A 25,397-nucleotide genomic window follows, 5' to 3' on the forward strand; every position below is an offset into this window, starting at 1 on the left:
AACATTTTAAATAAATAAATAAAATGTAGATAAGATCAGATCTCCCACTTCCCTAAACCCTCCAGAAGGCTTTAATCTTGTGCAGAGTAGAAATCCAGAATCTCTAAAATTTCCTGTAAGACCCCTCTTATTACCTGTCCAACTTTATCTCCTTCTTTTCTTTTTCTTACTCATTCAGCTGCAGCCTCTGTGGCTTGCTTGCTGTTTCTTAACCATAGTAATTCCACTCTCCCAGGGCGCCTGGGTGGCTCAGTCAGATAAACCATAGTAATTCCACTCTCACCACAGGGCCATTGTATTGCTGTTCCTCAGCCTGGAATGCTCTCCCATCAGACATCCTCATAACATGAGGTTCATTCCCTCACTTCTGTCAAGCTTTTACTGAAATGTCATCTTCTCCTTGAAGCTATCCCTGGTCATGTGATCTAAAATTGGAGGACATCCCCCTTCAAAAGAGTCCATTGCTCTTCCTGCTTTACTTTTCACTTTAGCTCTTTTTCCACCTAATATATATTTTATGTATTTATACTCTTTATCCTCAAACCTCCAATACATTCTAAGCTCAATGAACTAAGGAATTTTATTATTCACTGCTATGTCCCCAGTGAATAGAACAATGTCTGTCATATAATAAATATTTTTTGAATAAACAAGTGAGAGGGTGAATAAATACATGGGTTACAAAGCAGACCCAGTCTTTGACCTCATGGAGTTGACAGTCTCCATATTGGTAAATGAAGCTGATGAATTTCTAATGGGAAAAAAAAAGGAGAGAGTGGGAGAGAAGAAACAAATCCAGAAAACACGGGCACCAGAACCTTGTGGGTCACTCACATTGTAAAAGTGGGTCCAGTGAGGGAAAGCCAAGCCCCTAATAAGGAAGTAGAAAGAAATGAGGATAATTCAATTATCTTAGAAGCAGAAGAAAGAAGGTTTAAGAAGAATGAGGACTCATGGAGGGGGGCACTTGTGGGGATGAGCACTGGGTGTTATATGGAAACCAACCTGACAATAAACTATTTGTAAAAAAAAAAGAATGAGGACTATAAGTAGGACCTTGTAGCTGTTAAGAACAATCGTCATCATCTCCTTTAAGAGTCAAAAGCATCAGGATCCATGCAGAAATACTTTCAATTCTACACTGGTTTCAGAAGGATGCAAGGCTAGAGGTGTGCAGTGAGGCACAGCTGTGTATTGTGCATAATCCACACGATGTAGGCACTTAGAATAATGCTATTTCTCTAAATGACAACATGAGGTTGTCACCAAAAAACACCAAAAAACTTGGTGATAATTTATCATGAGAAGTTTTGCTGAAGAGTTTATAATGGAGGAGTATTGTGGAGCAGTCTTGTGTTGCTTGATCTGAAAGCCTTTGACGTGTATCCTGCTAAGGTCAGCATCTTCTGTGGGTGACCATCTGCATGGTCATGACAAGTCTGAGACATCCACCAGCTGTTCTCAGGTCTTTGGTGTGACTTTTACTGGTTTTTGAAAAGTAAGTGTTTTTCTGTTTTGAATCAACAGGTTCCATTTTTTGGGCCTCTGTTTGATGGAGCCATAGTGAGTGGAAAGCTACTGCCAAGCCTTATATGTGCCACATGCATCAATGCCAGCAGGGCCGTGAAGTGCCTCATCCCACTCTACCAGAGCTTGTATCTTTTTGCTTTGAGTATGTAACCTATTAACCTTCCCAGAATCCTGATTCCCAGCAGTTTTTCATGAGAGGTAAGTAGTTCCTGGGTTGAAAAGGGAAGAGAGAACGTTTTTCAATGTGTGTTGAAAATAACATCGTGTGATTTTCCGACCATCTATCAGTTTATATTAAATATAATAACACTGTGCTTCACCAACCTCCAGAAGAGTTTATTTTCATAATGTGGTCACAGAAGTTTGTGACTGTCAAGAGCAGCTCGTCCGTTCTTGGTGTTTTTGCCTGAGGTCAGGTTCCCCTCCACCCATCCCTGTGAGTTGCAGTCTATTGAGTGGAGAAGGTAGGATGCTGAGGAAAATGTAACAGGGTCATCCAGAGTGCCTACATGAAACCAACAGCAAGTGAAATGACTCTAATCAATCAAAGAATGTGGTAAGTACCACTGGAGAAGTACAAATGGTCTTCTAGAAGATCAGAGAAGGGGGAAATTGCATCTGGTTGGGGGAACAGGGAAAGGCAAAGTGAAGTTGCATGGGGACTCATCAGTTAGAATGGCTAAAAATCCTTTTGCAATTTTCCCCAAATCTTCATCAACCTTGATCTGTCTAAAACCAGGAGAAATTTCAGTATTGTAATTTTTTTTCTCAGACACAGTTGGCATGCTATAATATTTACATCTGGGCATAATGTCTGATTATAAGAAAAAGAAACTGAGGTGACTTCCTAAAATTGATACAAAAGGCATCTGACCTCCTAGTAAAACTTAGAATCTCTTTGTTTCTAATTGGTATTGACAATGAGTATGAACATATTGTGTTTGAATTCTCTCTATACTTGTCCCATTCCAACCGTTAGTGATGTGTTACTGAAGGGTGGGGGTGAGGATGGGTGAGAAATATCATGTGTGAATAGATAGAGTTCATGAAAAATACCTTTCATTAAAATCCTGGTCACTGCGTTGACTGATACTCTGTCTTTAGATTTAAAAAAATACATATGCCATGTGGCAACTTTGAATTATCATAGAAATTAGTAGTAGAAAAGAGCTGTTAGGTCCCATCTGGTCCATCCCCGGGGGCCAGGACAGCATTATTCCATTCTGCGTGCTCCCTTGCGCTTTGTCCAGGCTGGTGATGCATGTTTGGGAGATGGCATTCTTGGAAGTGATATCCACAGCACTCTAGACTTAATCTTTTAGCTGGTGTCGATTCACCCTTCATCATGGAGGTTTTTATTTCACAAATGCTTGAAAGAGGTTCTTGGCAGAGATGAGAAAGACCCATTCAGCAATTGGCTTGTCAGTTTGCATGTCAACTAGGATGAGCCGGACACTCATCAGTCAAGTATTTTGGACCCAGGCAAGGAAAAATCATTTGCAAACAAGAAAATTCCAGTTTATGTAAGTCCATTGTGATTTTTGTCACACCACCTACCCCACTTATCAAACTTCTCATTACAAAATACATCCTTCATTATTTTGTTGAACGCTGCTTTCTCAAAGAAGAATCAATATAGCATCAGAATAATCAGATCTAGGGAAAACAATATTGTTAAAGCTTCAAAGGATAGGATTCAGCGTCACTTGAAACAACTTTTCAAGGAATCACATTAGATGAATGCAGATCCCAGCCAGGGCTACTGATGTTAATATCGGTATTAAATTCTGTATTCTTCAATAACTCATAAAATAGCCAGGTTGACATTTCAGAGGACAAGTTGGTATAGAAATTAAGACAGGGAAAGTGACAAAGCCTATTATGTTGATCATTATAAAAATTTAAGTATTTTTTTATTTTATACCTTGAGAAGATTTCATTTGTGCTGTTCAAGTAAGTTACTTAAAACAAGAAATAATACTATATATAATTTTTATAAAGATGCAGTCAATGGAGAAAACTTTGCAATCACTTAAGTACTCTACTATGTAATTTCTGCCTACAAAGGTGCTAATACTCAGGCCAGAAACCAAAGTATAATAAGAAAAGTTGAGAAAAGTAGAAAAGAAAGAAAAAAGAGGGGTTTTTTTTTGTACTTTTATTCTTTCAAACATTACTGGTTACTAATTTTTAAACTTTTTAAATACCTATAGACATCAGCCTAGGCTATTAATAATAAACTGTTCCCTTAACATTTTGTTAAAACATCCTGGTCCTCACATGCATTGGCAAAGGTCTAAACTGATTTGTGTAGCAGCTGAGGTCTGGAATTTGCTGCTTCATTGAGATAAGTCTTAGATTTGAATTTTGGAAAACACCGAATAACCTAACACATCCTAATCGCGGGTGTCACCTCGCATTCTTATTTAGCTAACAGCATGGACTCCCGAACTCCCAAACTGCCAAGCCCAGTGCCAGAAGCTTGGGATACACAGGGAACAAGGCAGACGGGGTTCTTGTCCCACGCTTCACAAAGAAGACACACAAACTAATACCGTTGTATATGGCAACTAAATAGAGAGTGGGATTGAAACAGGGCCAGGGTAAGGGCTCTCTGTGGAGGAAGAATGTAGGCTGAGGTTGAAGGGATGATAGCGAAGCAGTCCCCAGAGAGGAGGACAGCTTTCCAGGCAGAGGGCACCATCACAAGCGCAGACGTCAGAGTATTCTTGAGTGGTAAACTCAGTTTTTTTTTAGGATTTAATGCATGATCAGGCCCATCAGAGTACCTGTGACAGACACAAGGGCAAGCTTTCAGCAGAGGTGGTTTCTGGGGTATACCTGAGGAGGCCGAGCTTCCCTAACTCTGTCACCTCGTGGCCCACCTTGAAAGTCCTAATCTTAGTACAGCATCAAGGCCTCCTGGTACTAGGGGCATCCACCCCAACCCCCAGCCAGTCTCCCCTAGAGCTCAGAAGATCAGGAATACTTTGGACACATCTGAAACCAGTGCTGACTGTATAACCCAGGGCTTCCAGTAGAAAATGAAAATGTAGGGGCCCTCATTAAAAAAGCAGGGAGAAAAAAGTACCTTAAGATGCTACAATATGAAGCTTTTCCATTGTTGTGCACTTTTTCTCTCAACTTTTCATAGTGTCTTTTTATTTGCTTTTTAATGCCAGTACTAAAAATTTAAATTATTAGTGTTAATTTTATCAGTCTTTATATGTATAATCCCAGTTTAATATACAAATATAGAAGTATTTAGCTCATATATGGAATCACAATTACATAATTCATATTTTGTAATTTATACATGAATATTTTTTGTTCTTAACAGAACAATGAAAATGCTGCACAAAACTAACTTACTTATTTTTACTTTATTCTTCATATGCAGTATGTAACTAACACTCTTCCTTCAGTTTACTGATGAGTAAGGAAGGACTGACAGGAAAAAGAACTGGGAGTCCCTCTGTTTTTCCCCTTCCATCTTTGTCATCATTTTCAGAGTAAATTATTGGCTAACGCAGTAACACATCTAAGGATCTCTATGGGTTCGTGGTTATTCTTGTTTCTTAGGACAACACTGCTTTTTTTCTGTGCTCGAAGCAAGTTCCAGTTCAGGTGGAGAGTATGGCCTCTCAGCATAGTCAGCCTCCCCACTTACTCAGTCTTGGTGGTGACACGCTACCCATGTGCTCTCTCTGAGTGCCTCTGACCAGGCATTGTGGCTCCACCACAGCCCTGCTCCTGGGACACTGCTAACGCTGTGCAAGGATCCAGCAGACCACATGTTGTGTGTTTTTCCTCTGCCCATGAGCATGCTCCATTGTCTCATCAGACCTGAAGTGCAAAACACGAGATCAAAGATAAAATTATTAAGAACTTCAAGAGAGCAACAGCAGAGCATTCAACGAAGCAGGGCCTGTTGTAAGCACTGTGCAGCTGCTCAGGTCACATGCCGAAGCCCTTCTTGTACCCATTCCAGACCAACCCTCCCTCCCCCCCCCATATGAATTGGGGAATTCTGTTCCAGGGTATTTACTAGATTTCATTCCCTTCCTAAAGCCTGACAGTGTATATCCCTTGGCAACATTTTATTGGCATATGAACCAAGACCCAATAAGGAATGAAGCAGCTTGCATGTGTGGCCCTAGAAGACACAGTTCATTTAAGAGACCAGATTTCTGAGAAAGCATTGCTATTACCTGGTTCCCTGAGATATTACATAGAGTAGTGGGTACTGACAAAGAATAGGCTATTTCTTTTTCAACACCAGCCATTTTATGTGGGCAGTCCTGTGTCCCCATTTTGTTTCTAATACTAAGGTTACAGTTGTTAAGTAGAACATCACCAAACTGCTCATTTCATCCAAACATCATTCAGGTATCAGAATGACTATTTTATGAACAAGGGACTTGTTATTTAGTTCAGACCTTCTTTCAGTTCTTTAGAGAGGAAGCACTTGTTTGTTTGTTTGTTTGTTTTTTTAATATTGACCATAGATAGCCAACCATTGAACCTGAGACAAATGAAGAAAAGAGCCGATGGAATTAGTTTGAAATGGTGATTCTTATCTCCTGTCCCCTCCCCACCTAATGATTGTTACTTAAGCACCCTAAATAGTGTCAGTTATCATTCAGTTTTATGTAATATTTAACTAGAAGTAGAAACGTGAGCAGTATTGTATCAATTTTGTTCCGTAATGTCAAGAAAGCCCATCATTTCTTATTAAACACAGGACTGGGCATGTTGTTGGAATGGATTTGCCTCTCTGGCATTTTTTGAGCAATAAATCCAGCTTAGAATCAATATCAAAGGAGTTCTTGTTTGGGGTACCCTTGGCTAAATGATCAAACAGTTGGAACTGTGTGGCGAAGGCTCACAGAAGACTGAAAAATACCATTGTCGTACATGACCAAGAAAAAAAGTGAACACAGTAGGGATGTGTTTGAAAAGCACCCTCAGTAACAGTTCAGGCCAGCCCCTTTGTCCTTCCTGGTTTTCTGGTAACTTCCTCAGCAGGCTAAATCAAATCTGTCAAGTGGAACCCTCGTCCTGTGGCTACTGCTCTTCTGAGTGACGAGGGCCAAGTCACCTGCCATCTGCTTTTTCTATCCCTCGTGGGCAATCAGGGGGCCTATTCCCGTGCCTAGAGTGTTGTAAATGGGAAGCTTGCCACATGTTATGTTTACAGTTCCCAAGCCAACTAAAGATTCCAAAATTAAGCCGTGTTTGACTGGTGGAAGTTCTCAAATTGTTGGAGCCAGGGCTTTCATTCTCCTCCTCAGCTAACTTGTTTCAGGGAAAAGGTGGCCATACAACATACAGTGTGCTCGTTAGGAGGAGCTCACCCTGAATCAAACAGATGGTGGCTTTTTAAAATAAACGTCCACTTCAATAGAACAATAGCCACAGAGGCATTTGCCATCTCTCCACTCTGGAACTATCAGCATTTGATGGAGAGAACCAGGCTGCCTAAGGAAAAGTAATTTTGCACCTCATTCTTTCACCAGTGAAACTTAATTTCATTTTCAAATAATGGATACGGCTTGCAATATAATACCATAGCTTCTCTCTTAGACTCATGACTTCCTAATATCATTGCTAAGTTTTATTCTCAAATTATACACCTTCAAAACATGGCATCTCTCCCTAAAGCTGTAACAGTCCCATTTCTGACTTCTCTGGTGAAATCTTCGGTTCTTTTTCCTGGGAAGATCTTTAATTTCCTCCGTTTGTCTTAAGATACTTAAGAAGAGTATAGGAACAGGAATCAGACAGTACCATGTAGTATGTTTTGCCATTAAGAACTAGTGTACGTTTGTCATCATTTACTGCATCCCTGCCATGTCCTAGTCCCTGGGAATAAAAATATGAATAAGGTACTACAAGTGAGGAGACAGTGTTTGCTCACAGACAAAGCTCTAAAAGAGCACATCATGTTTGAGAACCACAGAAGCTTCCACATGGCAGAGTGTAAGACAGACACACATTTGCACACACAAACAGTAAGCATGGAGGTGATGGAGGCATTTAATGGGCAGTGGGAGGAGACCTGAGAGAAAGTGAAGGCCTGATCGGAGGGGTCGGGGGGATTGAATCTCCACGTAAAGCAGGTAGACTTACTCAGCATGGGACCTGCTAGATTTCCTGGGGTGTGGAGGGTAATGAGAAAACAGTCAGGGACAGACCTCTCCAGAGCATCACATATGAGGAGTTGGCTTGGGAGGAGGAGAGAGAGGGAAAAGGAGAGAGGCAGAGGAAATTTTCCAGGAGAAAATAGTGTGACAGAAAAGCGAGGAGCAGAGAAATGAAGGGTTACCTTCCGCAGAGTAGTCAGCCGGATACACCCTCCTGGTGGGTCTTATCCATAGCTTATTCTAAGCAGTCTCAAGTCTTCACCTGGGGAATTGAGTATGATAGGACCTAGAACAGAATTGCTTCATAAAAGAAGGGAAAATATATAAGATAATAGAAGCACTGAAAAGAAAGAAGGCACTCCTGAGTGGGATGGAAGTGCTGGAGAACTGGAAATGCGTGGGAGGGGCCAGATTCAAGAGCAGCCTCCAGAACGGAGTCAGGGAATAGACAGGGCTTTCCTAATCCACACTTCTAAACAGCCAAAGGCAAAATGTCATTATGGTAGGGATTTACACCACTCGATATAGAATGTTCTCCAATGTACATTCTATTAAAGACAACAAGCATTTAATAAAATTTTGGCAGGCAAACAATCTCTTGCAGAGGACAGGGGAAGCAAATGAGGGGAACTGTTAATTTGGATATATTTCTTAGCAATTTGAAAGATGGGATTTGTGACTTTGAATGTTGTAGAGGGTAATGACTTTGTACTAGAGTTTGTGTAAGAATGGGAGAAAAAGAAGTAGACCTGCACCCTGACACTTGGGAAGTTCATTTCAAAAAATAAAAAACATTCTGAAAAAGAGTTCAGATCAAGAAATGGCATATTCCTGTGGGTGGGTTGAGACTATAAAAGGGAATAAGAAATGAGGGATTGTTTTCTATCAGGGGAGGCATAGAAGAGCAGCCAGTGTAGTTGCCTGGTGTGGGTTTTACCAAGCACATATTTAATACGCGTGCATCCAGACTGAAAGAGAAGCTCCACGCTGTCCTGATAGAAAGCTATTGTGTTAACCTTTACCCCACTTGTCCTCCATCTTCTTCATATGGAAAGGGACAGAAAAGTGTCTGAAAAGTGTATAAATTAAAAAAGAATTTTTTAAATGTTTTATTTATTTCTGAGAGAGACAGCGTGAGCAGGGGAGGGTCAGAAAGAGAGGGAGATACAGAATCCGAAGCAGGCTCCAGGCTCTGAGCTAGCTGGCAGCACAGAGCCTGACGCAGGGCTTGAACCCACAAACCGTGAGATCATGACCTGAGCTGAAGTCGGACGCTTAATCAACTGAGCCACCCAGGCACTCGAGAAGTGTATGAATTAAAACTCAATCATTGTGGGGAGGGGTGTCTGGGAGCGTCCAACTCTTAATTTCAGCTCAGGTCATGATCTCACATCTCATGAGTTTGAGCCCCACATTTGGCTCCACACTGACTGTGTGGAGCCTGCTTGAGATTTTCTCTCTTCTCTCTCTCTCTGCTCCTACCCCACTTGCTGTCTCTCAAAATAAATAAATACACTTAAAAATTTTTAATAAAAATAAAACTCAGATCATTGTGAACATCTAAGAAGGGAAAAAAACGCACTGGGAAGTAACTTGGTCCAGCCTTCAAGGCCATTATGTTTCTAGTTATAGAACAAATTTCCTACAGTGGCCTCAGATTCACAAGATTTAGAAATCAAGTAAAATAAAGGATTCACTGAGAACCGAAAACAGGAAAATATTTTCCTTATTTTCAAATAGTATTAAAGGATGAATTTTGAAATGTTGCATAGACTCCCTCATAAAATTGTTAGACTAGATTACTAAATAGCTTGTGAGCCTTCAGAAAAGGAGTGTAAAAAGAATAAAATATCCCAGACACACTCATTGTGTTTGATAAGAGCACTGTTTTCAGAGATTGAGAAAGCTTATAAATATAAAATCTTAATTTTGGTAAAAAACAAGATAAAGTATCATAGTCATCTGGCAAATAGGGGAGGGAAATATGGGCCTCTGGGAGCTGGGTGACTTCACTGTAGCTACAGGGCATTATTTCATGGACTGTCAGTCGACAGGGGCCTTTGTGTCTCCAGTATGGTGCATGTACCACAGCTTTTGCTCAACCCCCCTGCCATGCAACAACTTTTTTATCAGCAACTTTCACAAAGGTCTGATAAACAGAACACATGTTTATCAAAATCCCACTTTTCAGAAAGCTGAGAGGTTCAACTCCGTTGACAGAAGAAGGCAAAATCAGAAACCAGGATTATGTCAATAGGTGAGACTTTTAGGCCCAAACCAACAAGATGAGATTTAGCAGGGTAGAAACACCATGTGTCTGGGTTTAGATGATCAGCTGTGTGTGTTCAGGATGAGGACGATGGGGCATGACAGCAGTTACTGCAAAATCTCCGAGAATTTTGGTTAAGCACAGATTTGAGGTGAGAGACCAGAGGCGATGCAATGGCTGACCAGCTTTCTCTTAGACCACAGCCTGAGGAACCAGAGGTCTGGGTCACAGAAACAAAGTCATCACACCTCTGCTTCTACAGCCTCAGCCATCACTGCTCTGGGGCCCACACTGTAAGGAGAGAGCTTGACCAACTGGAGCATGTCCACACAAGTAATGACCACTGCACCTGGGGTCTCAGGAGCCATTCAAACCAAGAAGGATTTGTTTCAGGAGCCTGGGGTTTGGTTTGGTTTGGTTTGGTTAAGAGGAGACAAGGCTTTAGAAGTGGGACAGGCGACAGAAGCAGCTTTTAGCTCAAAAGTCAAAGCCAGTGCTCAAAAACCAGAGCTGACAAACCAGCTGCTTGCAGGCTGTATCCAGCCCCCAGATGGGTTTTGTTTGACCTGCACTTGGCCTCCAGTATTACTCCAAAAGATTGAGTTTGTCAGCCTCATTGAAAAATCAGAAGATTTTGCATTTTCAAAAATCTAGATTTCTAACTTTAAGAATCAGAACCTCTGACCTCACCGGGCCTCCTTTCTTGCTGGCAGCAATCAGCCTCCTTCACAGGCTATGTGCTCTCCTGTTCATCACAGAGCCTTCCAGTGCTGAGGCCTGGTGCAAGGGGTCACCATCAAGGCACTCTCCCAAACCCCTACCACTGGCCCGGATGGTCTCCGCCTGGGAGCTGATGAGAGGGTTAATGGGCCAGGCAGGTGAAACAGTGCCTAGTCTTTGGTGAGGAATCTGTTAAGTGTTAATGCAGTTATTTTTATCATATTATCAGTTTGGAGTTTTAAACCTCTGTTGTAAAAAACTGGAACCCCCAACTGTGGAGTTAGGTCTCAGGAAGTATTTACCTTTTCCTACCACAGGTGTTAAAGGCTGGAGACTGTCTTCCCTCAGTGACCTGTAGAAGGTCTGTCCTCAGTGTAAAATTGTGGCTCCCTGGGGTGTGGGCTGCTCTCCACCCTTGGTACCTGGTGAGGAGGCCTGTGAGAAGCACATGGCACAGGGGAAATCTTCAAGGAGTGGGACAAAGCAACCATTTTTGCTATTTTTTGCTGTAAAGTGACTTATCACTATTAGACAAAAGAACATTCCCTCTGGAAAAGTTAGTGTAAATCTCACAATCTGTGCAGAAACCAGACTGCTGGCGGTGGTGTGCTTAGGGAAGGATCAGCCACAACCAGCTTTCCATTCTGCCCCTTTCGGAGCCATGGCTGTTGGGTCACAGTGTCTCATAGCCAGCTCTTCACAGGCCTGTGCTCCTTCCGACTGTGGGACCTTTGGATACGGTGAGCTCTGCTGACCCCAGACTCTCCTCTTGGGTCTCTCCTGTGACACAGATCCCTCCCCTTCCCACAGCCATCGAGCCTCCGACACTCTCTTTGCCAGACTGGGCCTCCTTTTATCCTCTTTGTCTGCTAGTTACGCTACGAACGGCCCAACAGTGGTCTAGCCTCAATTTAGTTACTTTCCCTGTCTCGTACCTCCTAATACATTGTGAATCTGAGTGTGTGTGAAGGGAGAGAGAGGGAAGGAAAGAGACTGATTTCGTAAAAGAAAAAGGAAACCGACAAAAATATATTTTATAAAATTGAATTTTTTCAAAATTAAAAACCTCATTTACCCAAGAAATACAGCTCCACAAATAGAATGCGTACCTATGTATGTATATATAGATATATTCTCAAAATCCTTTTTATTACACTTCTACGTATTTAAGTTGATAGCTGAATCCCCAACACACACTTGTAACAGCACGTGGCATATAGCAGGGACTCAGTAAATAGTTCTCAAGTGAACTATATTGGCAAAAATACATAGATAGTAGTGTTCAAGAGGAAAGAAGTGTTAGAATTTTTTTTAATGTTTGTTTGTTTACTTGGGGTGGGGGGTTAGGGACAGAGAGAATCCCAAGCAGACTCCACACTCAGTGCAGAACCCAACTCAGGGCTCAGTCTCATAACTGTGAGATCATGACCTGAGCCGAAATGAAGAGTCAGATGCTTAACTGACTGGGCCACCCAGGTGCCCCAGAAGTGTTAGAATTTTTACAGAAAATTGGATTCCATGTGTGTTTTTCTTTATATTGAATAATACAGTGTTTTGTGCATATTATTTTTCTGTTGCATTCTAAATAATAATCTACCCCCAAAAAGTTATCGAAGGACGTTTGTGTAGAAATCCTGATGACTAGAATGGTGAATTTATATTTGGTTTTTAAATTAATAGAATCTTCCTGAGAGCCATGAAGAGTAGTAGCTATTCAGTTATCCCATGTTGCTGGAGTGATAAATGTATTTAGTTAGTTTTTGAGAGACATATTGAATTCAAAGAGTGTTAAAGTCAGAAAATTTACATGATGTTGCCAGGAAAGCCATGGTCTCCCAAGAGAGGAGTGCTTCTCCGGTCCACGGAAGAAAGAAGGGTCTGGAAGGCCTTAAATAACGTCAATGTCAGAGTCTACTTCTAAATCTAGGAATATAATTGTAGGGGGGTTTTAAAAATTCTTAATTGTATGTAAATTTTATACACGTAAATAAAACGCCTGCAGTGCCTAAGGGAAGCTCTCCTCGTGTCTGAGACCTGGAGCAGGCTGGACCTTGATGGCACATGCAAATACTGACAGCTGAAGTCACTTGTTGGAAAGTCCGCAAACTCTGGTTACAGCTGCATTTGTCAGTAGCTTTAAGGGAAGTGTAATCAGCCAGAGAGATTAATTTGCATCTCAATTAGAAAAGAGTAGGGAGGAAGCACTATGGTCTGGTGCAGGAAGGTTGTGGAAGAAATCTCACCAAGCACAAAAGACTCGCTAGCTCTGTCCTCCAGCTGAGTGGAGGACAATATCTGAGGTTTCGTTTCCATAGGGACCAGAAGCCTGCTGGGCCCCAGAAGAATCTCGGGTTTGCACCGTAATCATTTGGTCATGATGACACAAATTCCACTGTTGTTTCCAAATACATTTTGCTATTAGAAAGCTGTTACAAAAGTGGAAATGGTCATCATGTCAAAAGCATGCGAAGAGGGTATTTGCTGACCCTTCTTACCGTTTTTCATAATGCTGCTCCAGTTTCTGGGCATTTAACATTTGTTAATGTCTGAATATTCAAAGAGCAAAAGGTCATTCCCTAAATGACAATATTTCTTCAGCATTCAGATGACTACTTTGGGAATGGTGCAGCTTCAAAGGGAACCCTTATTCCTGATTCTCCCACACTCTTCAGTAGTACACAAACAAGATTATGAATTTAAAAACACAGACGAGGAAGAAACATGTAATCTTTTGGCCACAGAACGTGGAAAAACTTCTGAAAATCACAGCCCTTCTTATAATCCTGGCAAAACTGAAAGAGGTATCCCTAACCTTAACTTTAAAAAGCACATCATCGTATTAATTTTAAATTTTTTCTTCAAATATTATCTAGTAGTCATTTTCACAGGCTTTGATATTTACACCAGGCAGGTCCTTTGTTTTCGGAGAAATTCATCATATTTTCAAAATTCTGTACTTAATCTAGTGAGAGCTGAAACTGTCTGAACCATTTATCCATGCCAAGTTACTCTGCCATGACCAGGAAGGGCTCACCCTTGGTATTTTTGGAGGAAGACTTTGATTTCTAGTTTATTTTGTTCTCTCTCAAATAGTTAATTCATTGGCTCCAGCTTCAAAGTGAGAAAACAGAAAAAGAGTGAGAAAAAACTGAGTCATGCATTACAAACTGTTGAATGAAACTGAATTCTTTTTTTAAAAAAAAATCAGGGTTTTAAATTAATCTCCCCATCCTAGAAAGGGGGAAGAAACAAGTTTCCTAAGGACAATCTCTCCCAGTGCCCACAGACTGAAATAACACATTGCAGCGAGACATCAGAACCTCTTAATCCAACATTAATCAAATTTCAGTTTACTAATTATCAGTCCCATTTTGAAAGGAGCATAATGCCATAAACAGCATCCACAGAACATTTAGTGGACTCTGGGATTATAAGCAATATATTTGAAAGTGAGACTTTCTGTTATTCAAATCTCCAAAAAGGATAATACATGCCTTATTATAATAAGAGATTGTGCAAAGCCAAAGAAGGACAAAGCAAGCAAGTCCAAATGGTGATCCCTTCTGCGCCCGTCTGCCTTCATGTGTGCAGCAAGCTCCCTGCAGGTTTCCAAGCTAGAGTAATTTGCAACACACTCAAGTAAATTTTTTAATCAAAGCAGAATACTTTTTTTTTTTGTAACCTGTGTGTGAGTACAACCCAAATGGCATCGTTCCTCATTGTTAGCCTTGAAAGGGAGTTTTTTCTAGTTTACTATTGTGGAATTTTACCAAAGTCTAAAATTGTTGCTTTGAATGTTGTGTTTTAAATGTGTTTCTGGGGTCCTGTGCTTTGAAAGCATTTAACTTCATTCCCTGAAACGAAATGTGATAGAGACCACTGGGGCTCCGGTCGGGGAGGGATGGGAGCTCAGAGTGGAGAATCAGTTCTAACTCTTTCTCCTCCCCATTCCCTCCCACCCCTGTGATCAGGTGTCCAGTGTGCAAGCCGCTAGGGAGTGAAGATTCATTTTAATGTTTACATTGTATTTTGCACATGCCTTTAACATAGCCAACTTGAGAGGTGCACAGCTGCTTTAGTTTCCAACAGTGGCATGTTTCCAAAATGCCACAATATTTTAAATAGACACCTCCTTTGGAAATAAACCCACACCCAGTGTTATGTATGTCCAAATGATCTTGTCACTTTCATCAGCATCACAGAAATGAAACAATACAATACTTAGAGGCCTATGATGTTTATCCTCAGCCTGTTTCCTCTAATGCTTCATGTCTGTCTTCAGTCTTCCTAATTTGCTCCTAGGACGTACAAGAGTAAAGAATATGTATCCCTCTGCCGTTCCCACTCATTTAAACTCTCCAGCACAGAGCTTTGGTCTTAATCCATGAATCAGTGAAGGGGCTGCCTCCTAAAAACTCAGGGTCTGCTTGTCATGGGACAAGCCTGCCCTTAAAGATGCCAAGTCCCTTTGGTTTTTCCCTTCATTTGCCTATGAAGTGGGATGTAAGTATATCAGTGCATCCTGGCTTCGAGGCAGATGTGTGCCTGGAAGTGCAAAGTCTCATACCTCCACAAAGGGTAGGCAGGCTCGCTAGCTGATGGGATTCTGAATTTATAAGCAGAGTTCCAGAATTCCCCCAGGGCCTACTTTTCAAAGGCAAATTAGTATGTTTGCAACTTGATCCCTGGGCAACTTTTGACAGTTGTTCTAAGAATAATAAAACAGATGGACAGAATAGATTTTGGGGTCTCCATCCAAACTGCCATCCTCAGTGGAATTGAAAGAAGGCGTGGAATTGATGGGGGAACTGCTGCTACTTATCATTATGTTCTCCCTTTAACATCCCAGAACCATAACTTTCTCCCAGAAGAAGAGGAAAATTGTCCTTACATTATATTTTCCGGGTGAGAGTTCAGTTTCACTGTGAGAAAAGAAATAGGATGTGTGTTTTCCTTCATATATTCAGAATCAAATGAATTAAAATTAAATGAATTGGACATAAATTTATACTACCAAGAAACCAATTTTAATATGAATATGAGAAGATATATAAATTAGTCTTAACTTTAAGAATTATCTTCATAGGATTTTGACTCCTTTAAATAAAAGAAAGCCTCTTTAGTAATGTCTTAGAATTACTTTCTACTCATTAATTAGGGAAAATAGAATTTAGACCTAACAGGATAAACATTCTCTGTATATAATAACATACATGCACATCAAAGGTCTGTATCAAAAAACAGCATTTAAATTTTTTGTGTGAAGATTATTTCTGTATGTGTGCATTATAAGTTTGTCAAACAAATGTCTATATAGTTGTGCAAAACACGTCACATAAACTACTCCACTTTCTGTAAAATTTCAAACTTCTCCAAGGGTTGGTTTTAGTTCAGATCAGGATGTGAGGTTCCTACCTTTTAATGTCTTGGCTTCCTCTGAGATAAATTTTCTTTTTAGGTTTATTTATTTACTTTTGAGGAAGAGCAAACAAGCAAGCAGGGAAGGGGCACAGAGAGGGGGAGACAGAGAATCCTAAGCAGGCTCCAAATTGCCAGCGCAGAGCCCAAGGTGGGGCTCAAAACCCACAAACCCATAGACTATGACCAGAGTCAGATGCTCAATCAAAGTCAAGACGCTCAACTGACTGAGCCACCTGGGCACCCCTCTGAGTTAAATTTTCATACTATTTCATTACTCCTTTTCTCTTTTCTCTGGATCCGTTAGCTCCAGTTATCACACATTAGGCCATAAAGATTAGATAAGAGAGCAGATCAGCCATGCTTTGGGAGCTCCATGCACTGGGGGCCTCCAGTGGTTTGTCAGATAGACCAGTCATTTAAACTTCCACTGATGCTAAAAGATGGCAAAAAAAAAAAATTTTTTTTTTTGAGAAGCCACATGAAAGTGCCTTCAACCCTTCATATTGCCGGTTATCAGTAACACAGTGGCAGTGGACCCTCCCGGTCAAGCTTCTGTTCTGAGAAGCATCCGAGGACATCGCCTCCTCAGCAGCAATTTTTCTACAAGTGCCAGAGAAGTTGTAAGATGTGTCTTCCAGTTGTAGTGCTGAGAGTAGCAAGTGAGGTGTGGTAGCAGGCCTCAGAAAGACCTTGGGTGGTTCCAATTTTATCTTAAATAATAACCAGTCCTTTGGCTTTGAACAAGTATCTTTACCTCTAGCAGTTTCCTTTACCTGTAAACTGAGGACAGTAATCCCTCACAGACATATTGTTATAAGGACTCATGGAATGATTGTAGGTATATAAAGTAATCCACACAACATAACAGAAATGCAGCAGCTTCTTACGGCCCCATCACGCCGCGCTGGTCTAAGTGCCCCCATCCTGGGCCTGTGTGGCAGCCACCTCCCTGTCTCGCTTCTCTCTGCTCTCCCTGGAATACCCTCCAGCAGCCAGAGCTTTGCTCCTGAAGTAGAAAGAGCATGTTGGAGCTTAGAACTCACCAATTACTTCCCATTCTCACCCACAGAAAAATCGAGAATCCTTACAAAGATCCACAAACACACTCCAGCCTCAGGAACTGCATACCGTGCCAGGGATTCTCCCTCCTCTGCCCAACATCTGCACAGCTCACCCCTCCCCTCCCCTGAGGTCTCTGCTCAGCAGTCACTCATCAAAAAGTTTTCTATGTTAGCCAGCCCTCTGGGCAGTCTCATCCATGTTCTCTTTAGCACTTAGCGTTTACTTAATGTCTCTTTTTCCCACTAGTATGTAAAGGACATGAGAGGAGGAGCTTTATTTTGCTCACACCTAGAGCCCAGGATGAGACCTGGCAGGAGAAATCTGTGTATGTTGCATGAGCACACTGATAGATGCACGTGAAGTGGAGAGGAGGGCGAGCACCCTGCATGTTCTCTGTACCCAGGAGTAGCCGCACTGCGCCCCCAGCTCTGGAGAACAAGTCAGGGCCCAGACTGCCACACATTCCTGGTTAACTCCAGGCAATTCTGATNACCACTGCTCTAGGAGAGATATGGAGTTAGTGCCTAGTGGGCATTTGTAAAGTCACTGACACACAAAAGAGAAAATCAGAAGGTCATGGGAGATCTACGGAAAAAGATTATTCCTGGTAGCATCTTCAAATGGTTCTCAGTTTTTTTGTGTGTGGATCTCTTCGTATGGGTGCCATCCACAACTTGAGGGTAGAAATTTCATAATTTTGTTTGTTGTACAAAAAAGTAGCCATAAGCTAATTAGAATTGATTACATAAATGCCCATAGCCTATTCTAAGGTGCTGAGGCATTTTTTTTTAGTACACAAGGCTCCTGGTGAGCAGCCTTTCACTGTGAACATATATACCTACCGCTCAGTCCGTTCCAGAGGGAAGGGTGGAGGTCGACCCGAACAGTCCTTCCTGCAGTGGCTGAGGACTCCCACCTCAAACCTACTTCCTTCCTCCATTATCTCCAGTCTTACTATGTACCCCATCAAAAGACAAAAAAGAAAAATAAAGAAAACTTTTAAGCATGCCATTTAAACACACATATATTGATTTATTCTTTTCAATTTGTATATGTTTCTAATTTATTTTAATTTGAGAGAGAGATAGCATGAGCAGGGAGGGGGGCAAAGGGAGGGGAGAGAGAGAAAGAGAGAGAGAGAGAGAGAGAGAATAAGTGAATCCTAAGCAGGCTCCAAGCTCAGCACAGAGCCCAAATTCAGGGCTCAATCCCACAACCCTGGGATTGTCACCTGAGCCAAAATCAAGAGTTGGCCATTCAACTGAGTGAGCCACTCAGGCATCCCTATACAGATTTATTTTAAAGTACACACAGGTTCAACTATACAAATATTTTATGACATTATGAAGTATAGTCAATGAGAATTTGAAAGGATGTGCTAAAAATGAAATAAACAATAATTTGAAGTATTTTAGATTTTAATAGTATAAAATGGCTTTGCTTTTACCACAATATAAATAGTATTTCAGCGAGTGCAATGGGATTAAATGTGTTATGTTTTTTATAACCTTGATTTCATAATAGTTCCATAATTCAGTGATTCCAAGGAGTCCCTCTAAACTCTGTTTATTTTAATACTTGGTTTCATAGATGAAAACAAAGCCTTGCAAAGATACATAGACCCATGAGAGCCAAAGACCTCTGTCTTGGCTTACTGATGCTCATGCTCATTCTTAACCTTTGTAAAGGTTCTTCTTGGCATTTGGCAGGAAATTTCCATCTTCCCTGATGTCATATTAGTTGTTGATTGTATTTTTCAACAAACTGATTGAAAACATAGTAAAGTCTTCATTGGGAAGGTTAGAAACAGCTTACAAAATTGGTGGTACAGGTCCAGAGACCTTTCTGAAAACATATACTACCTTCAGTGGTAAATTCCCATGCTGAAGGTCGTGTTTTCCAGCATTTCTTTTCAAGATCTTCTCTCCATGGCATGTTTCCTGTAAAAGCAGTTAACTTCTCACTCGATGTCACTTTGAGGGAAAGAAAGGGTCATTTTTCCTAGGAAAACACCTAAGGATGCCCTGCTGACCAACCATAGCCTTCTGGCTTTGTCTTCTGCTTCTAGTCCCACCTGTGCCCAGGATGATACTCAACACAGTAGCCAGAGCCAGCCTGCTAAAATGTGGGTCAGAGCACATTGCTGCCCTGCGCACAGCCTCCGGTAGCCTCACCTTACTCAGAGCCCAGGCCAGGATCCTGCAGGGAGGCCCAAATGACCTCTGCCTGAAACCCTGTTCCTCAGATGTCCATCTGGCTCGTTCCCTCCACAGTGCCCCCCAGCCTCCCTGGGGAATAGTGGTCCTGCACCTGCGCACCTGCTCATGACCTCCCTCAGCACACCTGTACCCTTTATTTTCTCCACAGCCCTATCACCCTCTGATTTACTATATGCTTCGCTTACTCATTTCTCTCTGCATGAGGGCAGGGATTTTTGTTTGCTTTGCTCTCTGATGACTCCAAGGGTGATAGTTGAAATACTTAGCTTTGGGCACCACAAGGTCACCAGCAGACACTGGCCAGTATGCTGCCCATGTTGGTGTTTTCCAGGTGAATACCAACCCTGGATATAGCCTCCACACCTGCCACAGAGTAAACATTTGTTCAATAAATACTTATTAAATGAATGAATAAATTCAGCCCCTTGTCATCACAGAAATGGTCACCAAATTTAGAACATTAGTCTTTCTATAAAAAAGAAAGATGAGTAATTCATCTTTATGTTGAAGAGCTTTTATAAGATCTTTCCTGTGAGATAAAGAGCAAATGTTTGTTTGGTATGAAAGATTTTCATGGTCATGACCTGAAATACAGTGTATTCGAAAGACGATCCTGGGGCACCTGGGGGACTCCGTCAGTTAAGCATCCGACCTCGATTCAGGTCATGATCTCATGGTTCGTGAGTTCGAGCCCTAACTTGGGCTCTGTGGTAACAGCTCAGAGCCTGGAGCCTGCTTTGGATTCTGTGTCTCCCTCTCTCTGTCTCTGCCCCTCCCCTGCTTGTACTCTGTCTCTCTCAAAAATAATAAACATTGAAAAAAAAAAAGAAGGCAATCCTATTTATAAGATAATAAAGTTCAAAACTTCAGTATTAAGGGTTGTGTAAATCACAGTACATCACAGGATGGTAAGAGTGAAGGAGGGAACCCCATCCTCTGTCTCACCCTCAGGACTGATTCTGACCAGAGACAGTTTGACAGACAACCGAGAAAGAAGGGTGCCAGGTGTTAAGTCTCAGTAAAGCTGAATTATCTTCTTAATTTTAGATAAAAAGATACAAGTGTATAGATATCCAAGCGTTGTCTTCTCCCCTCCCACATTGGAGACCTGCAGGATAAAATCTACAGACTAGTGGACCTCTCTGCTGTCTTCCACAGACAGCATGGTGCTGACCACACAGGGCAGAGCTCATTCTGATGCACCTGCCCTCTCCACTGAGTAGTGAACTCCTTGAAGGCAAAGGCTGGTCTTACTGACCTTTCAGTCTACCACATCCAACATAGCAAGAACATAGTAGGTGTTATTTGAAATAAAATCTAAAATAAAATACAAACATTTTAAGGAATCTCCAATTAAGTTAAAAGACTCCAGCACCATTTATTTAATTACACCATACGATATCTTTATGCCTGCATAAGAGGAAATGACTTGTAAAAGATACCAAAAAGAGAGAACTGATTTTAAGTAATGACTTCTTAGTCCAAAGAACTGAATCATAGAAGCAGTAGAATTCAGTTCACTGTGCTTTCACATCCATAGAAACACACACTTAAAGGATGCGTTTTGTTCTTAGCTTGACATCTTTGGGCTCCTTATTATCATTTTAATCTGCCTTCATTAATCCTTTATTTAATTTTACATTGCAAGAATCACAAACTGTGACATACCTCATAATTGTACTTGACTTTTCAGATGAATTTTTGTTTCTGTGCTTATAGAAGTTTGGTCTCCGTGAAAATCTTTTCAGAATCATTTTTATGTCATTGAAATTTCCTTAAGTAGAACATCAGTTTGGGCCAATTTTTTTTAACGTTCAGCTGTAATTCAGGGAGAGGTCAACTTTTAGTGTAGAAAAGGGTTTTGTCTTTTGTAACAAGAGCTGCCCTGGCTTTGGTGAACCTCTTAGACATTAGAAGGACATTCTTAAAGATGCATGCACATTGCTTTGACAGTTTTTTGACATGGCCTCTGGCAGTTAGAGTGCACCAGTGCCCATCCTAGGCTTCTGTTGCCATGATTTTTTTTTCCCAAAAAGCCTGAGATTTCACATGGCATTTTTGGCTTCTCTGGGAGGTATTGTGACCAGCTAACACAAGAGGAGGTGGCCTTGAGACTCTGGCATTTGGCCCAACTCCCCTATCCCTCTGTGCCCGGATGCACATCACAGTAACTCTCCTAGGTGGTGTGAAGGAGTGCTGACCCTCATTTGGAAGCGCAGCCCCCTGCTGAAGCCAATCAATACCAGAGCTGTCTGTCTCCGCCGCTTACTTTTCCTTTTGCACAGTGAGACCCTTCTGCACAGAGCGATCGATAGCTCTAATCTGCGGCAGCCTGCAGCAAGTCATGCAAGGCAGAGCACTTAGGTGACATTATACGGGACCATGGAAGCAGCAGCTTTGTGGCTCAGATTCATAAGCACCCTTCCTAGGGGCACATTCCATTTGTAATGCGTGCGTCTTATCATCTCTTGCATGGATCACCATTCCTCTGAAACTTGATTCAAGAAAATGGACGGGTGTGTGTGTGTGTGTGTGTGTGTGTGTGTGTGTGTGTGTGTGTGTGAGTTTCACTCCTTTCCCAAACCCCACCAACTCTGTTCTGTGCTGCTCTTGATCATAACCGTATCCTGGGCAGTTTTGTCTACTCTTAGCAACTACTTCCCCACAAAGATCAGTAGAAGATACTGAACATTGTGTGTCACCCTCTTCTTTGAAAGACTTTGACCATGTGAGAGACTCAGGGCTGAAGACCTGGCTCTTCCAGGACCACTGAGGCCTGGAAGGGCCTCTGCCTGAGGATCTGCTCTCAAACTGCTCCTGTGCATTGTCCCTAACCAGGGTGGGGGTCAGAAAAAGCCCCTTCCAGTTCTTCACCTCGCCTTCCAGTCATCATTTCCATGTCTAGTAATCCTGATGTCTATGGAATTTTTGATGCAACAGGAAATTGAGAGCAGATTATAAAGAAAGCAGATATACAGGAGACAACAAATGCAAATCAGGATTGGGACTGACCACTGTGCAAACCCACCCTACCAGGAGCAGACGGCCAGTGGGAACAGAGCCGACAGCCTAATGCCTGCTGCGTATGAGAGCCCCAGCAGCTGCTGGCCAGAGAGCTCTGAGATTGCCTCTGTAAATGCAGGTTTCCAGATTAAAACATGCATGAATTCATCATGAATTCCACACACACAAAGTTCCTTAGAATGTTTATCATTGTACTACTTTAAATTCAAGTTTAACTCTCCTGGTATGTAGTCTTTATGTCATAGCCTTTTAAACTCCGAGGCAGGTGATCTCACTGCTCGGCACTCTGCAGACAACTGCATGCCTTCTGATTTTCAGAAAGTACCAATGTCACCTTCGGGAATCCCCTGAGTCGAGCTTAGCTTGGGGGAAGACTCCAAGGAGACAAAGTTTCCCCTCAAGTATTAGTCTATTCTCCCGCTGTGTTTACACACACCCAACCCCGAGAATAGACATGGAAAGTGCATTTGCTGCTAGAGATGATCTTTCAATAGTGTCTCTTACTTAGAGCCCTTAAGAAAATCTTGGCAAGAAAGTGATCAACAGATTCTGGTCACCTCATTCACACTCCTAGACACCAGTTCTGAAAATGACAAATCTAAAATCCATTTTTCCCATGAGCTTACTCATTCAACCAACTCTCCTTTGGTCATTTCCTGTATGCTAGGAACCATGCTGTTGCCAAGGGCACACAAATGTAAGGAGGGCATGGTCCTCATCCTCACAGGGCCCTTTGTTGAGTATGGAAAGCGTTAATGAAAAGAGAGGTCCATGCATTTTCGTAATGGCTCTGATGGAGAGCTCAGCCCAGAGCCCTAAAGAAGGCATCCTGAGCAGGGTCCTTCCATCTGGCTTTTGGAGAGTCAGTAGAGTCACAAAGACTTGATCAAAGCAAGGAGCATTCAAAGAACTGAGCTGCTTTCAGCAGAACAGAGCCCTCAGTAAACCTGGAACCTTCAAGGATCTCTGGTCTGGGGACCCCAGATGCCACTGCAGGCATCATACCTGGCATCCAAAGGGCTCCCCACTCCCACCTCCCTCATCAACACTGCCTGCTCCTACTGTATCTACCAGTCCTCTTCCCCATCCCCGCATAGTAGACCCTTCATGCATAGAGAGATGTGCTACCCTTTTATGTAGTGAGAAAAACAAGGCCTAGGAGGTTAAGAACTTGCCCATCACCTGGGTTCCAGGAAGAGCAATGGAGCTCAACTCTCTGGGCACCTGGAGAGATAGTGGTTTGCTTAACTTCTCCAGCACTTGCTTTGCCCCAGGCACCGAGAACCTCACACACAGTCACTCAGCTGATACTTGGCGCAATCCTATGAGGAAGGTACAGTTCTTACTTTATTTCAATCTGTTATGCAAACACAATACGATGTCTTACATAATGCAATCTGTTATGTATTTTATTATATTTGAAAAATATAGTTGAGGGCACAGAGGCCCATGAAGGTTAAATAGCTTGCCTGAGGCCACACAGTCACGTTAGGAGTGAGCCAGGACCTGGACCCAGTAGCAGCTGCTTCGGCTGTGCTGTTACCCCAATGCCCCAAACTCCCCACAGTATCTAAAAATGCCTGTGGAAATCATACATACGTTTCAGTGCAACTTTTTAAAGCACGTTGTATCTCTTGAGTGGATTTATAAGTTGTGACTTACAACTGGTTTTGATAAACCACAAATACCAGTATTGTGTTTTAATGAGACTGAAGGCATGAACGAGCAGATTCTACTCTCTAGGCTGTTGTGAGGACATGCGGACGTTGCAGTCGTCCCTCTGAAGGCCGGCATTGTCGCCAGGCTCATTAGCATCCGCGCTCCGCTCAGCCGTTGCTGCTTGCTAGCTTACCAGCTGTTCCTGCTGCTCCCTACAATGTCGGATGTGTTCAGCTCACTGGGTTCCTGTCCTCGCCGCCGGGAGGAGACAGCCCTTCCACTGGGGATACCCACGTGGCTGCCTGTCAGCGGTGGCACCGAATAAAGTAATAGGCCTTCGCATGGCATATGGTGTCTGGATTCGTACAAGATGCAAAACTCCTCTGCTGCTAATGCATGATGACTCATAGCATTGCTAATTTTTCAAACAAAAGCTGACTTCCACACCCACACTTTTAACCCCTCCAGCTAAAAAGTCTTTAGTTGCAAGGCTCTAGAAAGGTGGCTTCTGGATCGTTATATAAAATGTGTTACACTTAATCGAAAGCATATGAAATGCTTTGCTTTGCCTTGGATTGAAGTTCTTTTAAATTTCTGGACCTTTTCTTTCCTGAAAGAGAAGGGGAATTTTTAAGCTTACACTTTGTTCCTTTCTCACAATGGGAGAGTTTAACACTACTTTTCTCTTTTAAAAGTTCCATAGAAACTAGTGCCTGATGGTATATCAATTCGATTGTGGAGGATTTCAAGCTCTTCACATTAGAATATTTTGAAGTTATAAAATAATGTTGATTTTTTCATGGAATTGGATAGTGCGTAGTCTCTCCTAGTGTAGAAAATGCATGGCTCATTTAAATAATCAAATTCTGCCAAAACAAATCTAGATTATAAATTTACATTAGAATGAACATTTTTTCAAACTATGAAATAGATACATGAGGATCTTCTAAAACAATGTTCCTACTAAATTATTTAGGATTAGTTGTGCTAATAGATGTCTAAATTCAATCTGAGATTTTATGTACTAAAATAAGGCTGTTATCTGCATTGTACAATCAGGCCTCCCTTTGAATTCATTATCAAAATATTGGTTCTTTTATAAATAATCCTTATTGAACATTTTATTTAAGCATTTCAGAGTCAAGAATTGCCAACAGAAAATGATTAGACAGTTTCTAATTATGGACCTAATCACTAAGTGTTTTGTAGTCTGTCTGGCACATAAGAGCTTTTGCAATCAGAATTTGGCGAATACATAAATTTTTAAAGGAACTTCAACCTAGGAGGATAATGTAGATTTTTTAAATAGATTATTTTGTCTGCCCCCAAAAGATCTCTTTGGGTATT

General features: G+C 41.8%; 1 protein-coding gene across 1 annotated transcript in view; it reads left to right on the forward strand.

Moving 5' to 3' along the window:
- The window catches only part of RALGAPA2 (Ral GTPase activating protein catalytic subunit alpha 2), a 340,826-nt gene that overhangs the window by 256,196 nt on the left and 59,233 nt on the right, over positions 1 to 25,397 (forward strand). The window contains exon 38 of the mRNA XM_077750219.1: positions 1,528 to 1,655. Coding sequence (XP_077606345.1) covers positions 1,528 to 1,655 — 128 coding nt within the window. The remainder of the gene's footprint in view (positions 1 to 1,527; positions 1,656 to 25,397) is intronic.

This window comes from Crocuta crocuta, unplaced genomic scaffold (assembly GCF_008692635.1).
Source record: "Crocuta crocuta isolate KB4526 unplaced genomic scaffold, BGI_CrCroc_1.0 scaffold209, whole genome shotgun sequence".
In the NCBI taxonomy this organism is placed as follows: domain Eukaryota; kingdom Metazoa; phylum Chordata; class Mammalia; order Carnivora; family Hyaenidae; genus Crocuta; species Crocuta crocuta.